Source organism: Peromyscus californicus, unplaced genomic scaffold (assembly GCF_007827085.1).
Source record: "Peromyscus californicus insignis strain IS unplaced genomic scaffold, ASM782708v3 Scaffold_8__1_contigs__length_139910024, whole genome shotgun sequence".
NCBI lineage: Eukaryota > Metazoa > Chordata > Mammalia > Rodentia > Cricetidae > Peromyscus > Peromyscus californicus.
The window spans coordinates 41,672,338-41,691,944 of record NW_026294606.1 but is presented as its reverse complement, the minus strand read 5'-3'; the positions used below and the strand labels follow the sequence as shown (position 1 = coordinate 41,691,944).

Sequence of the window (19,607 nt, the reverse complement as noted above, 5' to 3'; positions counted from 1 at the left end):
ATGTGTCCTCTGGGCCACAGATTTTGGTCAGACATCATTCTGAGTGTGCTTGTGAAGGTGGTTTTGGAGATTAACATTTGAATGGGTAATTCAGTAAATACACTGCCTGATCCCCACCCGGGGTCTCATCCAATCAGTTAAGGGCCTGAGAGAACAAAAAAGCTGACTCTCCCTAGAAAAGTGATACCATTCTTGCCAATGTCTTGAGCCTGACACTGGCTGTCTTAGACCTTGGATGCTAACTGGACATTGTTGTTCTTGAGTCTGGAGCCATGTGGCTTTTGAACTGAAACCTACACCTTTGGTCTCCCTCCAGATTACAGAAAGCAGGTCCATAATCACACAACCCAATTCCTTAAAGATATGCCCCCTCCAACACACACATACATTGTATTGATTTTCTGCAGGAAAAATACATGTTCAGAGAGTTTAGAAACCATGCCATGTATTTTTACATTTAAGAACTCACACTATAAAAATGTGGTTTATTATTATTTATCATTTATTATTTTTAAATATTATCAAATTTAATAAATTAATTAAAATAAAACTAACCATTATTATGTTTAAATATTATTTATTTATTATTGAAACACAAACCACTTACATTAGGATTTGTCAATCATGTGTCTGTAGGTTTCTGAAAACCTTGATGTACCAAACTGTGGAAACTCATAAACACAGATCTAGATAAGTCTCTGAGGGAGTTAGATAATAACTCGATTCCTAGTTTTAAAAAAATGCATTTGGTGAGAGAGAATATATCACATAAGCAAAATCATCATGAAATCAAACTAGAAACGTTTGCTATATCCAAACTTCAGAATCTCAACATTGCTGCTCTAACTATGGAAACCTGCTGATGACAGAAATCAATTGAAAAATATAACTAGATATAGTAATGAGAGTATTTTTATCCTAAGAAGTGATAGACTTGTGGTTCTCAACCTGTGGGTCACAGCCCCCTTGGGGAATTACATGTCAGATATCTTGCATCTCAGATATTTACATTACAATTCGTAACAGTAGCAAAATTACAGTTAAGTATCAATGAAATAATTTTATGGTTGGGGGTTCACAACATGAGGAACTGTATTAAAGGGTCACAGCATTAGGAAGGCTGAGAACCACTGCGATAGACTAACAAAAGTTTGCAAGAAAGCAGGTGTCCTAAGACCTTTATAGAAGCAACTCCATTTGAAATATATGTAATAAACACTTTCACAGTACTGACTTCAATTGACAAGCCTGAAATTTCTACCATGATTAAAAACAAACAACCAAATGAACCAACCAACCAACCAACTGCTGATCTGCAGTGTCCAGGGGGAGTTACTGAGAGTGAGCATAAAGGGTAAGTACTCACCTGGGTAATTAAGTGGCATTGGTTACAAGTGATTTGGAATCAACATGTAAGAAAGCAAAACTTGCACTCACACTGGAGTTCTGGACTCCAAAGCAAAAAATTCTTTTTTTTTTTTTTTTTTTGGTTTTTCGAGACAGGGTTTCTCTGTGTAGCTTTGTGCCTTTCCTGGGACTCACTTGGTAGTCCAGGCTGGCCTCGAACTCACAGAGATCTGCCTGGCTCTGCCTCCCGAGTGCTGGGATTAAAGGTGTGTGCCACCACCACCCGGCGCAATTCTTATTTTAAAGATTTGTTTAAAGATTTGGTGTGAATTTACTGGCCTGATGAAGTATGGACTTAGCAGGGGTAGGTTTCGTGCAGTTTACTCTCAATATGTTGGAGGTGAATGATCTTTGAGAAAAGTAGAACATCAAACACCATGTTCCTGAAACTCTTTTAAAAAGATGTTTAGATTTATTTATGAGTGTTTTGCTCATATGTATGTCTGTGTACCGTGTGCTTAGTAGTGCCCTCAATGATCAGAAGAGGGTGTTGGATTCCCTGGAAATGGGTTATGGATAGCTTCAAGACACCGTGTGGGTACTGAGTATTGAACTTGGATCCTCCACAAAAACAAGTGCTCTATTGTAATATGTTCTTATTTTTTTGTTTTGTTTGTTTTTTGTCTTTATTTTTATTTATTTATTTTTGAGACAGGGTTTCTCTGTGTAGCCCTGTCTTTCCTGGAACTTGCTCTGTAGATCAGAACTCAGAAATCTACCTGCCTCTGCCTCCCAAGTGCTGGGATTAAGCCTGGCTACTGAAATATTCTTAAGTAAAAGACAGAGCCAAGCTAGAGAATGTTCACATAGTTAATTCCCCGGCAGTACTGTAGGACAGGCAGATGTCTGATTCTAGTTCTTCCTTGGGAAGCTAGTCATACAAGAACACAGCAGATGACCAATGTCACTGCTCATGTAGTGTGGTTTGTGGAATCCCTCTCCCTGTAGGAAGCAGTGTGGAACAGAGCACTGAGGAGACCAAATGCTGTTTATCCAGCAGTGACGCTCCTGCGAACTCTCGCTCCACACATACTGGATCTTGTGAGTAGCCCTGCTGCACCACATGCACTTTTGAACTTTCCCCAGCCCTGAGGGGCTTTGCTTGCCTCTGTCTCTTGGTAACATAACCCACTGCCTTAGCACAGTCGAGCCTGTGGGTATGACATAAGGAGAGGAGGCCGGAGCTCTGGGTTAGGTCCCAGATAACCACCAAAGTGAGAATCAAGAGGCTAAGCCTTAGACATTGATCACTTTATTCTGAAACTGCTTTTCACACTACATGAGTAGGAAAGGAGTTTTGTTTGTTTGGTTTTTTCTCCCACTAGTAACAAAATGAACAGAAAAAAAATATTAGTGGAATTCCATGGGTGGCACATTCACAATGACTTAATGCTAAGGAAGCTGTTTAAGGCACTCTCACAGAATTCCAAATTAGGTAAAGAATTAAAGGATTCTAGCACAATAACCTCACCTTAACCCCTCCCCTGCCAAGTCAGGGTACTTGGCAAAAATCAAAAACAAAAACAAAGCAGTACTACATTGACTCAATCTAAAACATTTTTTTTAAAAGATATACAAATGGCCTTGGTGAAAATTTCCAGATAATAATGGGTTTTCAGAGCTATGTAGGAAATCTCACCAGTATATTTAATAAATGTTTATTAATTAGCACCTGTATACAAGGCACAAAGCAGGACGTAAGATTTCCAAGTCTGACCACTTATGAAGGGCTCATTAGCCTAACAAAGGGTCAGAGTAACGCCCCCAAAGCATAAGCATCCCTCAGGAGACCTGAGATGCAGGCCAAGGGAAGGCAATTTGCCAGTCAGGAAGCCCATTTGATTCCATGGGTGAGAACTCTTGCAGACAACTCTTTCTCATAACCGCCTATGAAATAAGATTTTTTGTTTTTCTCTAGTTACCTCCTAGCATGTAGAAGATAATGAGTCTCAGCCAGATCCCTAACATCTGAGGATGGGCATTATTAATAGAGCCCTAGCCTGTGACTTCTGCAGTCAATAGGGGCTCATGGGGCTTCAGTTCAATGAGAGTTGAACACCAACTTCGGAATGTACAGCAGGGGTGACTGTGACGGAAGTTTTCTTCCCTGTGTGTCTTCTCTGATGCTGAATGAGGTAGGAAGGTCGGGTGAAGCCTTTTCCACATGTTTTGCACTCAAAGGGTTTCTCACCAGTGTGCACTTTCTGGTGTTCAATAAGGCTTGTAATCCTACTGAAACTTCTCTCACAATCATTGCATTGATAAGACACAGGAGTTTCAATATTTTCCCAATGGCTTTCCACCCTACTCTGACTTTCCCAGTAAGGTTCTGGAACAAAAAAGTCTTTATCCCCAGTATGGGTCCTCTGATGTCTCAGGAGATGGGAGCTACGCCTAAAGGCTTTGGGACACATATTGCACTGGTATGGCTTCTCTCCAGTGTGGATTCTGTGATGTTCAAGGAGGCTGCAGCTCTGGGTGAAGGTTTTCCCACAGTCATCACACTCGTAGGGCTTCTCCCCAGTGTGGGTTCTCTGGTGCTTGATGAGGTCTGAGCTGTGACTGAAGGCCTTGCCACATTCTTCACACTCATATGGCTTCTCGCCAGTGTGAACTCGCTGATGAATGATGAGAGCTGAGCTTCCAATGAAGGCTTTGCCACACTCCTCACATTCATAGGGCTTCAATCCAGTGTGGATTCTTTTGTGTTTACTTAGGCCTGAACTCTGAGCAAAACTCTTTCCACATTCACGGCAATAGAACCGCCTGTTTCCGGTGGCACTTTTCTGTGTTGTCTGTGACTTGCCTTCCTGCTCACTGGCTTCTGCACCTGCAGGAATCTGAACAGTCTCTTCACCCAAGTAGCACAGTGTCTGCTCAGGCTTTTGTTCTGTGTAGTCCTCAGCTGGAGGTAAGTCCCTAATCTTAGTCTGCATCTCCTGATCTGAAACACAAATGCCAGCAACTGTTAATTAAGTGCTCCTGCATAGGAGCATGGTGATGAATGGAGACATGAACTACCAAGGTCTATATAGACACCAAGGTCAAGCATTTAAATGCAGAACTTAGGATGGGACAAAAAGGAGGGTAGCAGAAAAGCTAGGGAAACATGAAGACAGGAACGGGGCTGTTGGAAGAAGGGTATAACCAAGAGTGGAGGGAACAGAGGAAAAATAATGAGAACTAACGACTTCGGTGGATACACAGTGGAGGTGGATGGGAACCTCTAAGTTGTAATAATAGAAAGGCAACACAGACATAAACCTAAATACTGCATTTTCTCTATTGGAGAGAAGTGGAGCTGACCAAGCCTTTGGAGGCCAAAAAGTCATTAGTGAGTCATAGATCTTGGATACTGAGCTACAAGATTTGAAGCTACACTGCTGGATTTTGGCTTTGCTTAAGTGATTGTTTTTATGCCCCCCGTCCTTCCCTTTTGGAGTAAAGAATCATTTAACATGTTCTTAATTTTACAGGAACCAACAGTTAAAGAGACTGGATATTTTTTAAAGACTCTGAATTTTAAAGTGTTGAGATTTTTAAAAAGACAGAGATTTTTAAAAATTATACTGTTTTATATATTAACGTAAGATCTTGGGGATAAACAAGAAAGGGAAGGTTATGATTTAATAGTGATGTATTTGTATGTCAAGTTGACATGGGTCAACTAATTTGTGCTGGTTACTTTTTGTCAACTTGACACAAACTAGAGTCACATCTGAAAGGTTATCTCAATTGAGGAACCACCTCCATCAGACTGGTCTGTGGGCAAGGCTGTAGGACATTTTCTTGTTTAATCACTGATGTGGGAAGGCCCAGCACACTGGAGGGTACCATTCCCTGGGCGGGTAGTTCTTATTTAAAAGACAGCAAGGGAGTACGCCAGTTTGTGGCACTTCTCAGTGGTCCCTGCTTCTGTCCCTGCCCTGAGCTTCCTGCTCTCGTTTCTCTCAACTGTGTCACGGGAATAAACCCTTGATTCCTTCAAAGAGCCATAGTGTTTGGGTCATAGTGTATTTATGATAGCATATTGTATTTATTATCGAGAGAAAACAAACTAGAATAGATGCAAGAAGGTCTGAGCACAGGAAGTAACAGAAAACAAGGCAAGTGAAAAGATTTCTGCAGTGTCCACATTTGTCTGTGATAAAGACAAAGGGAGTTATGGTGAACTGTGCCCTGGCAGTGGCAGGCACACCAGAATAGAGCATCAGCTCTCTGAGACAAAACTGGAGCCACTAACATGCCACCAATGTGTTGTGTGACCTTTGACAAGTCAGATAACCTTCTGTGTCCTTGCCTCTAGGGCTAGGACCTATTATAGCTGGTCTCTAATGTTGCTTCTAATTCTCACACTGTGACCCCATGACCCATTTCTTGTGGAGAGACTCCTCAGCTTTTTCACTAGTCATGGATGGGAATAGGAAGGGGAAGGGAAGATTTTCTTTCCAGTTCATTGAAGCTATGGTCTCATACATGCTAGGCAAGTGTTCTGCCTCTGAGATACACAGCCCCAGTACTCAATCTTTATACAGCATCTCCTCTGAGCCAGAACAACACTAGGATGGGATCTACTTTATCCCACTCATCTTGACTACAACACTCAGGGGGTGTGCTACTTGGTTTTTGTTAACTTGACACAAACCTGGACATATCTGGAAAGAAGGGATCTTAATTGAGATGATCCCTCTAGAAGACTGGTCTGTAAGTGAGTCTGTGGGGCATTTTCTTGATGAATTAGAAATGTGGGAAGGCCTAGCTCAGGGCAGTGCCTCTCCTGAGCAGGTTGTCCTGGAGTATACAAGAAAACAGGCTGAATAAGCCATGAAAAGCAAGCCAGTAAGCAGCACCCTGCTGTGGCTTCTGTTTCTACCTCCAGGTTTCGGCTTTGAGTTAATGTCCTGACTCTGATGCTGGACTCTGATGTGGAACTGTAAGCTGAAATAAACCCTTTCTTCCCCAAGCTGCTTTTAGTCACTGTGTTTTGTCACAGAAATAGAAATCCTAACTGACAGAAGACAAAGAATCAAGATTACAAGCATTAAGGAGCTAGTCAATAATAGGCTTTCAAAGTGTGTCTATAATTTCAAACATAATGGGCTCAACAGCTTCTAACAGCCTAACAGGGGAAGTAGGTTCTATTATAGAAAAGACAGCAAGAAGCCTGAGAAGAAATTAGTACCCATCAGTCTTACCTAGGGAAACCAGGCTGCCGGAGTTCTCCTGCATTTCGTCTTTGTAGAGGTTCATCTGACATGGATCCTGCTCTGTCCATCTGGGGGAAAGGGCTGGGGCTACATCTTCCATTTTCAGCAACCCCTAAAAGAATAAAAGTCCACCAAAGAAATGGAACAGGGAATGTCTGGGTTGCAAGCTCACAGGCTCACTCATTCCACCCCCAAATGGCAAAACCTCAAACATGCTACGGGAAGTTTAACAGTAAACAGATCTTGGGATGATAAGGAAATTCACATCCCCACCAGGAACTGGGTGGAGAATGGAGGATAGGGACAGGGATGGAGTGGGAAGAAAGAACACTAGGAGTAAAGGATGTTGAGGAGGGGAACAGCTCTAGCTCACCTGCAACTCTGAAGTGAGCCTGGGAGCTGTCACTCCATCTTCTCCACAGTGGCCCCCCTGGGTGACTACAACAAAGACCTCTAGGTGAGACTCACACTAGCAGCCAGCCTCCTCACATTGTAGAACCCAGGTTTAAAAACTTGACTAATAAATTTATGCAAATACAAGTTTATAAAATATTTTCCTTTCCAAAATACCTGATTGCCACCGGATCCAAAGCTGTTCTCTGAAGGTACACAAAAGCTCTCGGAACCCTGACTATGGCTCATTGAGAAAGCAACTTGATTAACATGTGTGAGGTCCTGGATTTCATCACATGCACCATCACAAAAAGAAAAAAGACATAAAGCTTAGTAATACTGACCTCTGACTTCTGAGGACAGGGATCCCAAAGACTCCTGCTTAAGTAGAGGCTCCATGGGCTCCATCTGGCTACTTTCTGAGCCCTGAGCTGATGTCAACAGTACCGCCTTGGAACAAAGGAGTTCCTGCCCATCGTCATCATCTGGAACCTAGAAGTCATTCATTTATTTGTATTTTCCATCTATTTATTAGACATTTTCAAAGTACTTTCAGCTTGACAGTGTCTCCAAATTCTCAAATTGGTTCTCATTTAATACAAACAACTTCATGAGGGTACAGCTTATCCAGAATCATTCAGCTAACTGACAAAACTAAGACGGCAGATGAGGCAATGTTTCCACAGTCCATTCAACGCTTTCTGTCATACGCATGTGGACTTATGACCCATTTAGGAAAATGGTGATAGAAATGCATTACATGCTAACGTCTTATCAGAACACTGAGGGTGCTGTTTCTAGTTTAGTCTACACAGTGTGGGAAACCACACAGTACGGTGTGGCATGTACTGTCCTATGCAGGTTTGCGTCTAGATCATCAAGTTAGTTTCCAAGTTCCGTTCTCTTCCACTGCTCAGCATTCCCACAGCTTTTACACAGAATGAAGGTCAGAGACTGTGGTGACTTTTCACTGTTACAAAACTTGGGCAATAATTCCAAGTCCAGAAATTTGGCTTTGGTCACTGGTTAGAAAGCCATGTGTCCCCTGAATATGAAAACACTAAGGGAAGCAGAGAGGAAACTGTCTCCTAAAATAGGCCAGAAGGTAGAGGTTAAAGTCAGCCCATTTTCTACCAGGAGTCCATGAATTTGGATAGGAAAAACCTTCCTAGATGCTAAGAAAACTGTGGACTTTCCCTCCACTGTCAACGAGAACAACAAAGCAAGGTGGCAGAAGCTCCGCAGCACTGAAGATGCGGTCACGTTGACAAGCCAAGAAAACTCCTACAAAGTCGTCTGTGCCTAGCATCGCTTGCTCCACCCTGTCCTTGGGTCTTACTCAGCACAGGAGCTAAGAAGTGCATAGCTAACCTGTCACCACTCTGCTCAACACATTCTACCCGAGCTTCACTGGGACTGCGTTCTTCCCAATCCTTTCCTTTGTGCTCTTAACTATTCTGAGGGGTCCAGGTCACTTCGCTGGTTGCCTCAGGTTCCCAGTTCAGACCGAGACTTCTCGGGCTCTAAGCAATGCCTCCCTCGGATCTTGCTTGAGGTTTCTGGAAGGCACAGAGCATAGGGCTCAGACCCTAAACCTGTTCCTTCTACCTGTGGAGGTGTCTCGTCCAGCTGCCTCTCCAAGTACTCCAGCAGCGCCACCACCTCCTCCCCGCTGTCGGGGTGCTGCTCGCGCACCCAGGCCTGCAGCTCCCCTGGCAGGATGGTCAGGAACTGCTCCAGCACCAGCAGCTCCAGGATCTGCTCCTTGCTGTGCATATCTGGCCGCAGCCACTGTCTGCAGAGCTCCCGGAGCCGGCTCAGCGCCTGCCGGGGCCCAGCGGCCTCGGGGTAGCGGAAAGCGCGGAAGCGCTGGCGGGAGCGGTCGGGCCCAGGGCTGCCCAGCCAACTGGCCTCCTCTGCCAAGGGGGAGGCCTCTTCCTGTTCCACCTTTATGACCAGTAACTCCATCTGGTCCTCTGCAGAGTGCGAGTCCAGGGTTGTGCTTTCCCTTGATTCTCTAGCCATCCCGGGCCAAGTCGTTCTTCCGTTTCACTGTAGCTCTGAGTTGTATTTCTGCAAAAGACTACTGAGAGGTGGGATGACTATGAGCCACTTGTAGCTGCAAATGCTCCCCTCCTCCTATGCCCAGGACCCCGGGGAAGCTGCCATGGAACAACTGAGGAGATCCTTTTGTTCAAACGCCTCTGTAGCTTTTCATTCTGTACCATTTCGGGGGACTTAGAATCAACTACGAATATCCGTGAGGGTGTTCTGGAGAGGCTAAACTTAAGTCAGAAGATCCACCGTGACCGTGGGTGGCCTCATTCCACGGGCTCCGGTCCCACACAGAAAGGAGAGCGCCCGTGGAACAGCAGCATTCATCTCTGCTGCCCGACTACAGTCAGAACGCGAGTCGCTGCCGCCATGTTGAACTGCGCGGTCAAACTGCCAACCAAGAGAAGCCCTTGCTAGGCTTGCTCCTGTTGAGGGCTTTGTCATGGCAGCGACAAAGTACCCGACATGACTAGACCCGAGAAGAGAGGCCGCTGCTGTGACACACTTGACCGTGTGTTTCTTATCTATGGACTGGTTTATGGAGAGGAAGGCCAGAGTTTGGAGCTGTAGGCTAATGCCCTAGATGGATGGAAGTAAAGTTTAGTAGGCCATTCTGGTAAGATTTGGTAATTCCAGAATGCCAGAAACATGTAAGCAGTGGAAGCCTAGCTGATGGGGTTTCAGAGTGGAATACAGACCTTTTCAGGAACGGGAATAGAATCTGTTTACATTTACATCCTGGCAAAGAATCTGGCTGCATTCAGTCCATGTCATGAGAACTTAAGACTGCATTAAAAATATATCAGACTAATTTATTTGGCAGAAAAAATTTACAAACAGGAGAGGATTTAGGCCATGGCATGACTAGTATTCACTGCTCTTATTCAAATCAATAAGCAGAGAAACCAAACATATTTGAAAAATGTGGTTTCTTCCGGAAAGGAGTGTGTTCTAGTGTAATGAAATAATGGTGTAGACAGGCAGAGCTTCTGTAATTGTCACACACATCATAATTGAAAGATAAATCCTGTTTTCTACATCTGGAAAATAGGGAAAGCTCTCTGAGAGCAAGACCCCATCCATCCACTCCATTCCAAATCCTAACTTGTGAAATTCATTTAAAAGGGAGAACCTAAACTGAGAACATCACAAGAGTTTACTGAGTCAAAATGGCTGCCTTATGGATATATGCTGTCCCCCTCCCCCACTAGCCTTAGAGGCACAGGGAGACCACTACAACAATGGTATAAAGGAATCAAGCTACATTTCAAGCAAGCAATACTTGAAAGAATCATCTACGTAGTACTGGTTTTGCAAGCATGAAAGGTATAAAAGGGGGTCACGGAGGCTTGCACAATTCCAGAAAGACCCTCCGACGAGGCTGTGAGGTGGTCAGACTTCCCGTAAGAAGACCATTGCATGAAGCTGGGGATTTAGAGCCTAAATGGCAATAGAGATTCCAAAATACAGGAGATGCCAGGATCATGGGCCATCTGCTGAGAAAAGCCAAGGCACAGAGTAGAGCTGGAACAGAGAGGTCACATGTGCTGTAGACATTAGAGTGGAGAGCTAGAGCTGCCCATAGCTGTTAAGCCCATGATCCCATCAGGAGCCCCAGACGTGTAGGACTTGGTGTTTTCCTCCTGAGTTTCAGTCTTGCTTTAGTCCAATCTCTCCCTGCCATGCTCCCATTCCTCATGTTTGGAATAGGAATGTTTACTGTGTACCAGTGTACATTAGAAGCATACTACTTGTATTATTTTACAGGAGCTCGCAGTTAAGAGATTGCCTGAGTTGCAGAGAAGACTCTGCACTTACATAGTGTTGGGACTGCTAAATACTATATGAACATTTGGAGACAGACAAAAACACATTTTACATTATGAGATGAATGTGACTATAGGGGCCAGGGTTAATACGTTATGATCTAAGTGATGTCTTAATGATCACAAGTTAATCTTGATAACGTGACAGGGTTTAGAATCACTTAGACTCTGTGAGGGCATTTTTAGAGAGCTTTAACTAAGGTAAGAAAACTCACTGTGTATATAGGTAGTACCATTCCATGGGCTAAGTAAGGTCCTAGACCTAATAAAAAGTACAAAGTAGAGCTTCCTGATTACAGACATAATGTGACCAGCCACCCCAGCCTTCTGCCTCTGACTTCCCCTCTATGGTAGACAGTATCTTCAAATAACCCTTCTTTAAGTTATATTGTTAGGTACTTTGCCAGAGTAATTAGGAAATCTGAACCCTACAATAAGCTTTCCAAAGGACATTCTGTAAATGGATCTGAACACCTCATACCTCTGAAGAGAGAAATTGAGAGCGGACCTGTAATTCTCACAGTGGGGAGCTAGAGACTCCAGGATCCCTAGATTTGATGGCTAACTCTTGCCTAATTGGTGAGCTCTAGGTTCAGTGAGAGACCTGTCTCAGAAACATAGATAAATAAAAATAAAGGTGGAGAGCAATAGAGGAAGACATTCAATACTGATCTCTGGCTTCCATGTGTACACATGTGTACCAGTATATAAAACGCACACACATTTGAACATAAACATACAACACACACACACATACTGTAAACTTCAAAACTAAAAAACATGCTGACTCATCTCCGTGTTCTAAACTTACAGGAAACTTAGAAACCAGAGGAGGTAGTCGACTGGTTAAGAAGGTAAGGACAAAGGCTGCCTCCACAGCACACAGGCAGGCATGCTTGTTTCCCATGGTTGGACAACAGACAGCAGATGGATGAGCGGATGTGCTGGAGATATCTGACCCATGCAGAATGAGTAAAAAAAAGGTACCCCTCCTTTTCCTTCACTGTGGAATCTCAAAAGCTGTGTTAAATGAGCATTCAGTGGCTGTCCAATGTGCCTCACAAGGGAGCTGAAGTGGGCATAACCTATGCCAAAGAAGGTTGCCTGAGTATCCCACCTGAGTTAGAACATGGGCAGTGAAATAAGACACTTATGGAAGCCCTTCTTCCACCACTATCAGCTGCATGACTTGGAAATGCCACATATTAACCAGTCTCAGTTTTTCACAGCTTCTCAGAACTGAGACCTGGGCTTCCTAAAAGGGATGGAAGACCTGATTCCTTGGAATCAGAAGGATTGAGATTTTAAGCTAGAACTGCCTGCAAAGTTCTCTGAGTACACCGAGATGTCAGTGCACTCCTCTTTACCCATTGGAAGAAGGAGATCAGAATGAATAAGGCTGGGAGAGTTACTAAGGGAAAAGATATTTCCAAGTCTGTGCCCATTTGAATTTCTCATTCCAACTTCCTACAGTTCAAGGGACAGCACAGATGACAGATGGAAGTTAAGTAACCTTGACTTAATTGTGCTTTTTTCTTTTGGTTTTATAAGGCAGAGTCTCACCCCAGTCCAGGATGGCCTTGAGTTTACCACATAGCCCAAGCTGTCTTGAACTCATGGCAATCTTTCTGACTCCACTTCCCAAGAGCTGAGATTACTGGTGTGAACCATCACACCTGGATGAATATTACATAAACTGTTAGAAAATACTTCCTCCTTATTAGCTGTCACAAGAGATCTGGGATACTCCTAATTTTTTTCTCAAGTAAGCAGACCTAAATTTAATCACAACTCTAGATCCAAGAACTCAAGTACAGGTAAAAAAAAAAAAAAAAAAAAAAAAAAGTAAAGCTATGCTACATAAGAGAATCACTGGGAAGCTTTTAAAGCCTCCTGACAGTTGGGAAGCCAAGGTCAACTGGACAAGCTGCTGGGGTGGGCCACAGGCCTCCGTATTTGACAACCTACTGGTGTGATCCAAAGTGCAGCCAAGTGCGAGAACTAAGAAGCTAAAGATAAAGGGTTGTTTTTAAGTATCAGTAGAATAAAGCAATTGATGCGAGAATAATGAAAATGCACATTCTCCCATAAATAAATGGAGTTTTAAACAGGAAGCAAAGGGAAGGCAAGACTATTGTAGATCACAAGAGACAGCAATTCAATACACACCATGCAGTTTAAACAACATCCCCAGACTGTAAAAAGACATCTGTGGGTCAATCAGGAAAACATGAACACAGGATTAAAGAGCTGCCGTCAATTCTGTTTATTGTGACAGTGCGGCTAAATTAAAGTTCCTATCTCAGCACTGACATGCTTGCAGATAAATGTTAGGATGTCTTGGCCTCCAGTTTGCTGTAAAATGAATGAAAGAAAGAAAAGAAGGGAGGAAGAGGAGGGGAAGGGAGGTAGGGAAGGACAGATGGGGAGAGAGGAAAGTGAAGGAGAGGGAGAGGCAGGAAAACCACACGTGAAAATGACTCAAAATGACTGCTGCTGATGGGCTGACTACTGCAGTTGAGTTGAAGTTTTTCTCTGACCTGCATTTAAACCTTTCCCAATATAATCTTAAATATTACACAAAATCCTGTCTTTTCTTTCCTAAATACAGTCCAAAGCATTTCAGTGGGGTCAAGGGAGGTAAGGGTAAACCCGAGATTAAAGGGGGTGGGTGTAGGGAGGAAAATGAACATTGGTATATTCTTAAAAGTCATTTTCAACCACTCATGTTTCATCACTTGTCCTACCTGGAGTCTCAGCCCAACTGGGCAGCATACAAGGGTAAAGAATCAGGACTGCGTTTGTCAAATAAGCAAACCAAAGACATGGTCTTTAGTCTTTTGTTAAGTTACAAATAGAAAAAAGAATGCTACAGGGATCCCTGTAGGTCCTGAGAATGTTAAAAACTCCAAATTCTCCAAGAAAAAGGAGGCAGATGAAAGGATTATCAAAGATTGCAAGAGATGTCAATTCAAGGACAATGGTAAACTATATATGGTCAATATTAGCCTTGAAAACCTGTAAAAAGAACAAAGGATGTTAGTGTGACTCAGTGTCAGATCTACATATCTCTAAATCTACCACCAATCTACCTATCTACCTATCAATCATATCTATCATCCATCCATGCGATCCTTATGCAGGTGAGGATTCTTGCTGAGGGTCAGAAAGCTGGCAGGTCGAAGCACCAAGCAAAACAGCAATGTCAGCTCACACCAGGGTCCTTATGCTTCTTCACTGTTAAGATACCTCTTGCTGCTCCTCCTGTTTCTCAAGCTCCTCCTCCCCCTAAAAAAAGGTATCCCCAAGATTTTAAAACTCTGTGAGTCCGAGCACCACAACACACTACACAAACCACTTTTAATTTTTCCTTTAGGACAGGCTCTTCTCCAGAACGTTTTATTTTCCCTCCTAAAATACAGAAATTATCCATTACAAAGAGAACTGGTAAACAGCACTAAAATTCAAAAGACAACAGCCAGTACCAGGGCTAGCCACTGAAGAGAAAGTGCTGTCCTAGTTAGAAACAGCAACAGTAATAATAAAAGCATCTTTACACTGTGCAGATTACCCCGTGCCTGGTACTATTTTAAGCACCTTGCACAAATGAAGCCATTTACTCCTCACGACAATCCAGTAAGTTAGGCGATATCGTTATCCCCTAAAATAGCAAAACACAGAAAGGTTAAGGGATTGGGAGAAAGTCACAAAGTAGCAGAGGCCAGAATCCACTAGGCAACCCGACTCCAAAGTTCTGGCTCTTTTCCAGTACCCCAGAATAAAGACCTTGGAACTGACCTTGTCTCCAGGAAAAGCAAAACTGTGCCGTCTCCCATTTTCAAAGCTTAAGTATGTGACCCAAGAATCCCATCTCCAAAGGCCCTGAGACTGACCAGACACCCGGAACCGGCCCGAGGCGAGGCGCCGGAGGCCCTGTCGGGCGCTCGGCCCAGGTGGCCACCGAGTTTGTTTTCCCGGCGCCGCTAGGCCGCGGAGGAAGGTGTTCTGTCCCACCCTCACCACCCACAAGCAGCCGGGCCCGCGGTAGGACCGTAGCGAGACGAGACCCAAACCCACCCGCGATCGCAGCACCGCGCAGCACCCCGCAGTCACAAAAGTGTCCGAAAGTCCGACCCTGGGGGGCGGGGCACGGGGCACTTCCGGCCTCTCTAGGCAACAGCGACACTCTATGGTTCGCCTTCCCCTCTTCTCCCTCCTGTTCGTGGTTGCTTCCGGAAAAAAAAAATTGAAAAAAAAAAAAAAAATATATATTTTTTAACTGAAGTAGAATTACATCACTTTCTCTCCTCCCTTTCCTCCCTCCAGTTCTTTCCAAGTAACCCTCCCATCCCCTCCCACTCTCAAGTTGATAGCCTTTTATTATTGTTACATTCATAAATGTGTATAGGTATGTGCATGCACACATTATAAATAATACATTATATTATTATATAGTAATTATTTAATATTATACACACACATTATATATATATAAACTCAACCTGCTAAGTCGGTTTTTTTGTTGTGTGTGTATATATGATTTCAAGGCTGACCATTCTGTATTGGACAATCAATAAGGGGGCTCATCTCTGGGATAGACTAATTCTCCACTTCCCAGCAGTCAATAATTGCCTGTGGTTCTTTGGTTAGGGGTGGCACCCTGTGAAATTTTACCCCCCTTGAAAGTTAACATGTCTATTGTTCCCGTCTTGTGTATGCAGCCATTCCTAGGAGGAACTGTTTCACAGCTGACTTCGGGTACTCTGGCTCTTAACAGTCTCTTTTTGGCTTCTCTTCCTCCATGTCCTCTGAGCCATAGATGCAGGAGCTGCGATGTAGATGTATCTGTTGATCTCTGCATTGTGTCCCGCTGCGTTTCCCTGTGATGATCTCTGTTGTAAAGAGAGGTGTCTTTGATGAGGGGCGGTAGCTACATTTATCTAAGAAAGATGGCTCTAGCACCAACAGACTTTCAAAACAGGATTTTCCCAAGGACAACTACGGGAAGATAGGAAAATAATGACTCCTTGTACAGCCTGACATCTCTGTAAATAGAAAAAAGTAAAAAGAAAATATTTGCTTGTATCATCACAAAGAAGTCCTTAAGGAAATGCATCAGAAAATTATGCAAATGTTTAGAAACTGGAGGAAAAGGGGACATAAAGATGAGGGGAATGTGGTTTTTTTTTAATTTTACAACTAGTTGCATTTTCTGATTAAAATATTAATTATAAATACATAACATTTTTAAGGACCATTCTGAATGACTTTTATATTAAATCCAAGATAATATAATCTTCAAATTGTCATAATTAGCAAATTTAGGTTTAAGATACTAAACTTAAAAAATTGATAATTACATTTTTCATAACCAACCCAAATAAGAAAACATCACCTTAAAAAGGCAACCATTAAGCCGGGCGGTGGTGGCGCACGCCTTTAATCCCAGCACTCGGGAGGCAGAGCCAGGCGGATCTCTGTGAGTTCGAGGCCAGCCTGGGCTACCAAGTGAGTTCCAGGAAAGGCGCAAAGCTACACAGAGAAACCCTGTCTCGAAAAACCAAAAAAAAAAAAAAAAAAAAAAAAAAAAAAAAAAAAAAAAAAAGGCAACCATTACAGTAGCAAGAAAATATAAATGGAAATGTAAGACTTTATTTATTAAGGATAGATAGTTAAGAGCCAGCTATGTGGGCTCATATCCCAGCACATGAGAAGCTCAGGAAGGAGAATCACTTCAAGTAACAGGTTCAAGTTCCACGCCAGCTTGCTCCACATTGTGAGTCCTGGATTAGTGTGAGATCCATCCTCATAAAACAAAACAACCCAACTCATGATCATGCAAGCAACCATAATTAAACTCAGCGGGTCACACACACACAAAGACATCAAGGTAGAGAGGTCTTGGGAAGAAGGATTTCAGTGGGAGATGATTTCAGTGAGGAAGGGGGAGGGTGATAAGAGGTGAAGATGATCAAAACTCACTATATGTGCATGAAATTGTCCTATAATAATAGAATTTTAAACCATAAAAGTATATACCTAATGAAAGATACCCCTACCAAATAATGAAAGATAATATACCATATCTGTGTATTTGAGAATTCAACATCACTAGGGTGTTATTCTTTCCTAAGTTAATACAGAAATTCTATGCAGAGTGCTTGCTTCAGCACCATATCCTAAAATTAGACAGATACACAGATTATTATGGCCACTGTACAAGGATGACATGCAAATTCATGAAGTATTCCATATTCTTTAAAAAAAAATCAATCCAGAGTCAATCGAAATCCCAATCCTGTGTATTCAATTGGTCTACTTTAAATTCTTATGGAATGAGAGTCATGAATATGCAATTAAATTCTTGAGCAAATGGAAGTAATGCAAAACTTGCTTTGCCTGAAATAAAGACTGGTTTAAAATGCAAAGGAGTTCCAACACTGTAATACAGACACCACTAGAGACAAGGAGAGCTGTGGAGCAGCACTGAGCATGGGGGAACAAACACGTATGTGCAGATGTTCAACACACGGCAAAAGTGGCATTCTAACTCACTGGAGAAGAAGGAGCCACTTGGCAAATAGATGACATTTCGGTAGCTAAGGGAAGGAAAAAAAATATAATTGGGTTTTACTTAACATGTCACACAAAGATCAATTCCACAGTAAAGTAAGAAAAAAAAACTTTCATTTTTTTAAAAAACATATAGAATTGCTTCTTTATGAACTCTAAGCAGGGTTTCTCTTAAACTAAATGTAGTGGTGTGAAGGAGATGACCTCCACAAGTGCCTGCATTTGAATACCTGGTGGATGTTGGGGGAGGATTAGGAGGTTTGACCTTCCAGGGGAGAGTATGTCACTGGGGCTGGGCTTTGAGGGTCAAAAGATTCCTGTCCTTTTGAGTTAGCTCTCTCTCTGCTTCCTGTGAATGGAGATGTGGATGCAGATGTAAGTATTCACCTGAGGCTCTGGCACCTGTTGCCATGTTCCCCATGATGGTGATGGACTGTTATCTTTCTAGAGCTGTAAGCTCCAAATAAACTTTTTCTTCTGTAAGTTGCCTTGGTCATGGTGTCTATCATAGCAATAGAGAAGTAATTGAGACACTGGACAAAATACAAATTAAAGAAAAAAAAAGTCTTACCTCATTAGAAATTAGAACTATGTATATAGAAATAGAAATGCCAGAGGCTAGTAGGAAAAACAGTTGAAAGACTGGGAGAATCTATTTGGGACACACAGTATTAAGAAAAGAGCATTACATTGAATATATAATGAATATATGCACATAAATATAAAAATCATAGCCAAATGGGGAAAATGGATAAGATAAGAAAAATGGGTATGTTCAGGCTATTCACAGAGTAGAAAATTTTGAATGGTTATATTGCTGCATCTAGAACCTGAATAGGCAAACCAGGCCTGGTACTTCCTACTTAGAGATGAATGTACATGATACAGTGATTGCTTTGCTTTGGAAAAGATGGTCTGGTATGTCCCAGATGACATACCTCAGGTCTTAACTTAGGTGGGTGGCACCCGTGTCTTCATTGGAAATATCTCTGCCCTATAGCAAATATATTTTTATCAGGGCTTTCAGTATATCACATTTTGCTCGCATTTTCTGAGGGATTTATCATCAATAGTAAGAACAAACACAACACATTTAAATTGTCCTGTAGGCTGTCTCTGACTCTGTTAGCTGCTTTTATGACCCTTTCCTCCAAGTGGGTTGCCTCATCCAGCCTTAATAGGAGAGGAGGTGCCTAGTCTTACTACAACTTGATATGCCATGGCTGGCTGATGTGCATGGGAGGCTTGCCATTTTCTGAAGAGGAAGGAGGAGGAGTGGGGGGGGGGTGCTGGGAGAGGAATGGGGGGAGAGGAGGGAGGGAGGGATGGGAATAGGGAGGGTGGAAGGGTGGGAGGGTGGGAGGGGAAAATGTGATAGGGCCTGGAAAAAATTAATTATTAATAAAAACATTGTCCTGTTACTCCAGGTCCTTCTCACTATAATATGAGGCATAGAAGAGGAGCTGTCTTAGTCACTGTTCTATTGCTGTACAGAGAGAGACACCGTGTCCACAGCAACTGTTATAAAAGAAAAAAAATTCATTGGGGCTTGCTTACAGGTTCAGAGGCAGGAAGCATGGCAACATGCAGGTGGACATGGTGCTGGAGAAGTAACTGAGAGTTCCACATCCAGATCAGCAGGAAGCAGGAAGAGGAAGACACTGGGACTGGCTTGGGCCTTTGAAACCTTACAGCCCACGCCCAGTGACATACTTCCTCCAACAAAGCCCTTCCTACTCCAGCAAGTAGTGCTTGATGAAGTCCCTGATGAAGAAGCATTCAAATCTATGAGCCTATGTTAGCCATTCTTATTCAAACCACCACAGGAACTCTGGGAAACAGAAACTAAATTTTGCCCATCTTTTGCAAATATGAGTTTCTTATTCACCTTTCCAAAAGAGATAGGAGAATGCAATGGCAAATTCAACAACTGCATATTATATATGTGAGGTCCTACTAGTCTGTTTTTTTAGAAAACATACCCCATCTGGCATTACAGCTTTGACTGGGGCAACTGCTTTGTTTGGTTTGCAGTTCTTAACTATCATCCCCTAGGATCTGTCTGGTTTTGAGAGGATAGGCAGCTGAGGAAAAGCAGGGGGGACGAGGGATGATGAGGACAACTTTGCATCCCCAATTAACATTC

The 19,607-nt window shown here is 42.9% G+C and overlaps 1 protein-coding gene and 1 non-coding gene across 6 annotated transcripts; one reads left to right on the top strand and one right to left on the bottom strand.

Moving 5' to 3' along the window:
- Window positions 1–2,643: 2,643 nt before the first annotated feature.
- On the bottom strand, window positions 2,644–15,056 carry LOC128104743 (zinc finger protein with KRAB and SCAN domains 3). 5 transcript variants are annotated; one of them, XM_052729762.1, is made up of 6 exons: window positions 14,966–15,056; window positions 8,616–9,093; window positions 7,352–7,499; window positions 6,988–7,052; window positions 6,603–6,726; window positions 2,644–4,351 (listed from the first exon to the last, which is right to left on the bottom strand). In XM_052729762.1, exons 2-6 carry the CDS (start codon window positions 9,030–9,032, stop codon window positions 3,444–3,446), a joined length of 1,662 nt encoding a protein of 553 aa, XP_052585722.1. In that variant the 5' UTR covers window positions 9,033–9,093; window positions 14,966–15,056; the 3' UTR covers window positions 2,644–3,443. The 5 variants fall into 5 exon arrangements, with proteins under 5 accessions (XP_052585722.1, XP_052585723.1, XP_052585721.1 ...); XM_052729763.1 differs by having other exon boundaries at window positions 8,616–9,090; window positions 14,966–15,046; XM_052729761.1 differs by lacking the exon at window positions 14,966–15,056 and adding an exon at window positions 14,687–14,959.
- Window positions 15,057–17,044: 1,988 nt separating this feature from the next.
- Window positions 17,045–17,147, top strand: LOC128104823 (U6 spliceosomal RNA). Its single transcript, XR_008216123.1, has one exon. It is a non-coding gene; the product is annotated as a U6 spliceosomal RNA (small nuclear RNA).
- The last annotated feature ends 2,460 nt before the right edge of the window (window positions 17,148–19,607 follow it).

Bases quoted from the DNA above. Each gene is read 5' to 3' on its own strand.
- LOC128104743 (XM_052729762.1), bottom strand. From the start codon at position 9,032: ATGGCTAGAGAATCAAGGGAAAGCACAACCCTGGACTCGCACTCTGCA. The intron at 7,500-8,615 runs GTAGAAGGAACA...AATGACTTCTAG, and splicing joins TGGACGAGACACCTCCACAG to GTTCCAGATGATGACGATGG. The intron at 7,053-7,351 runs GTCAGTATTACT...TCTTTGTTGTAG, and splicing joins CCTGTCCTCAGAAGTCAGAG to TCACCCAGGGGGGCCACTGT.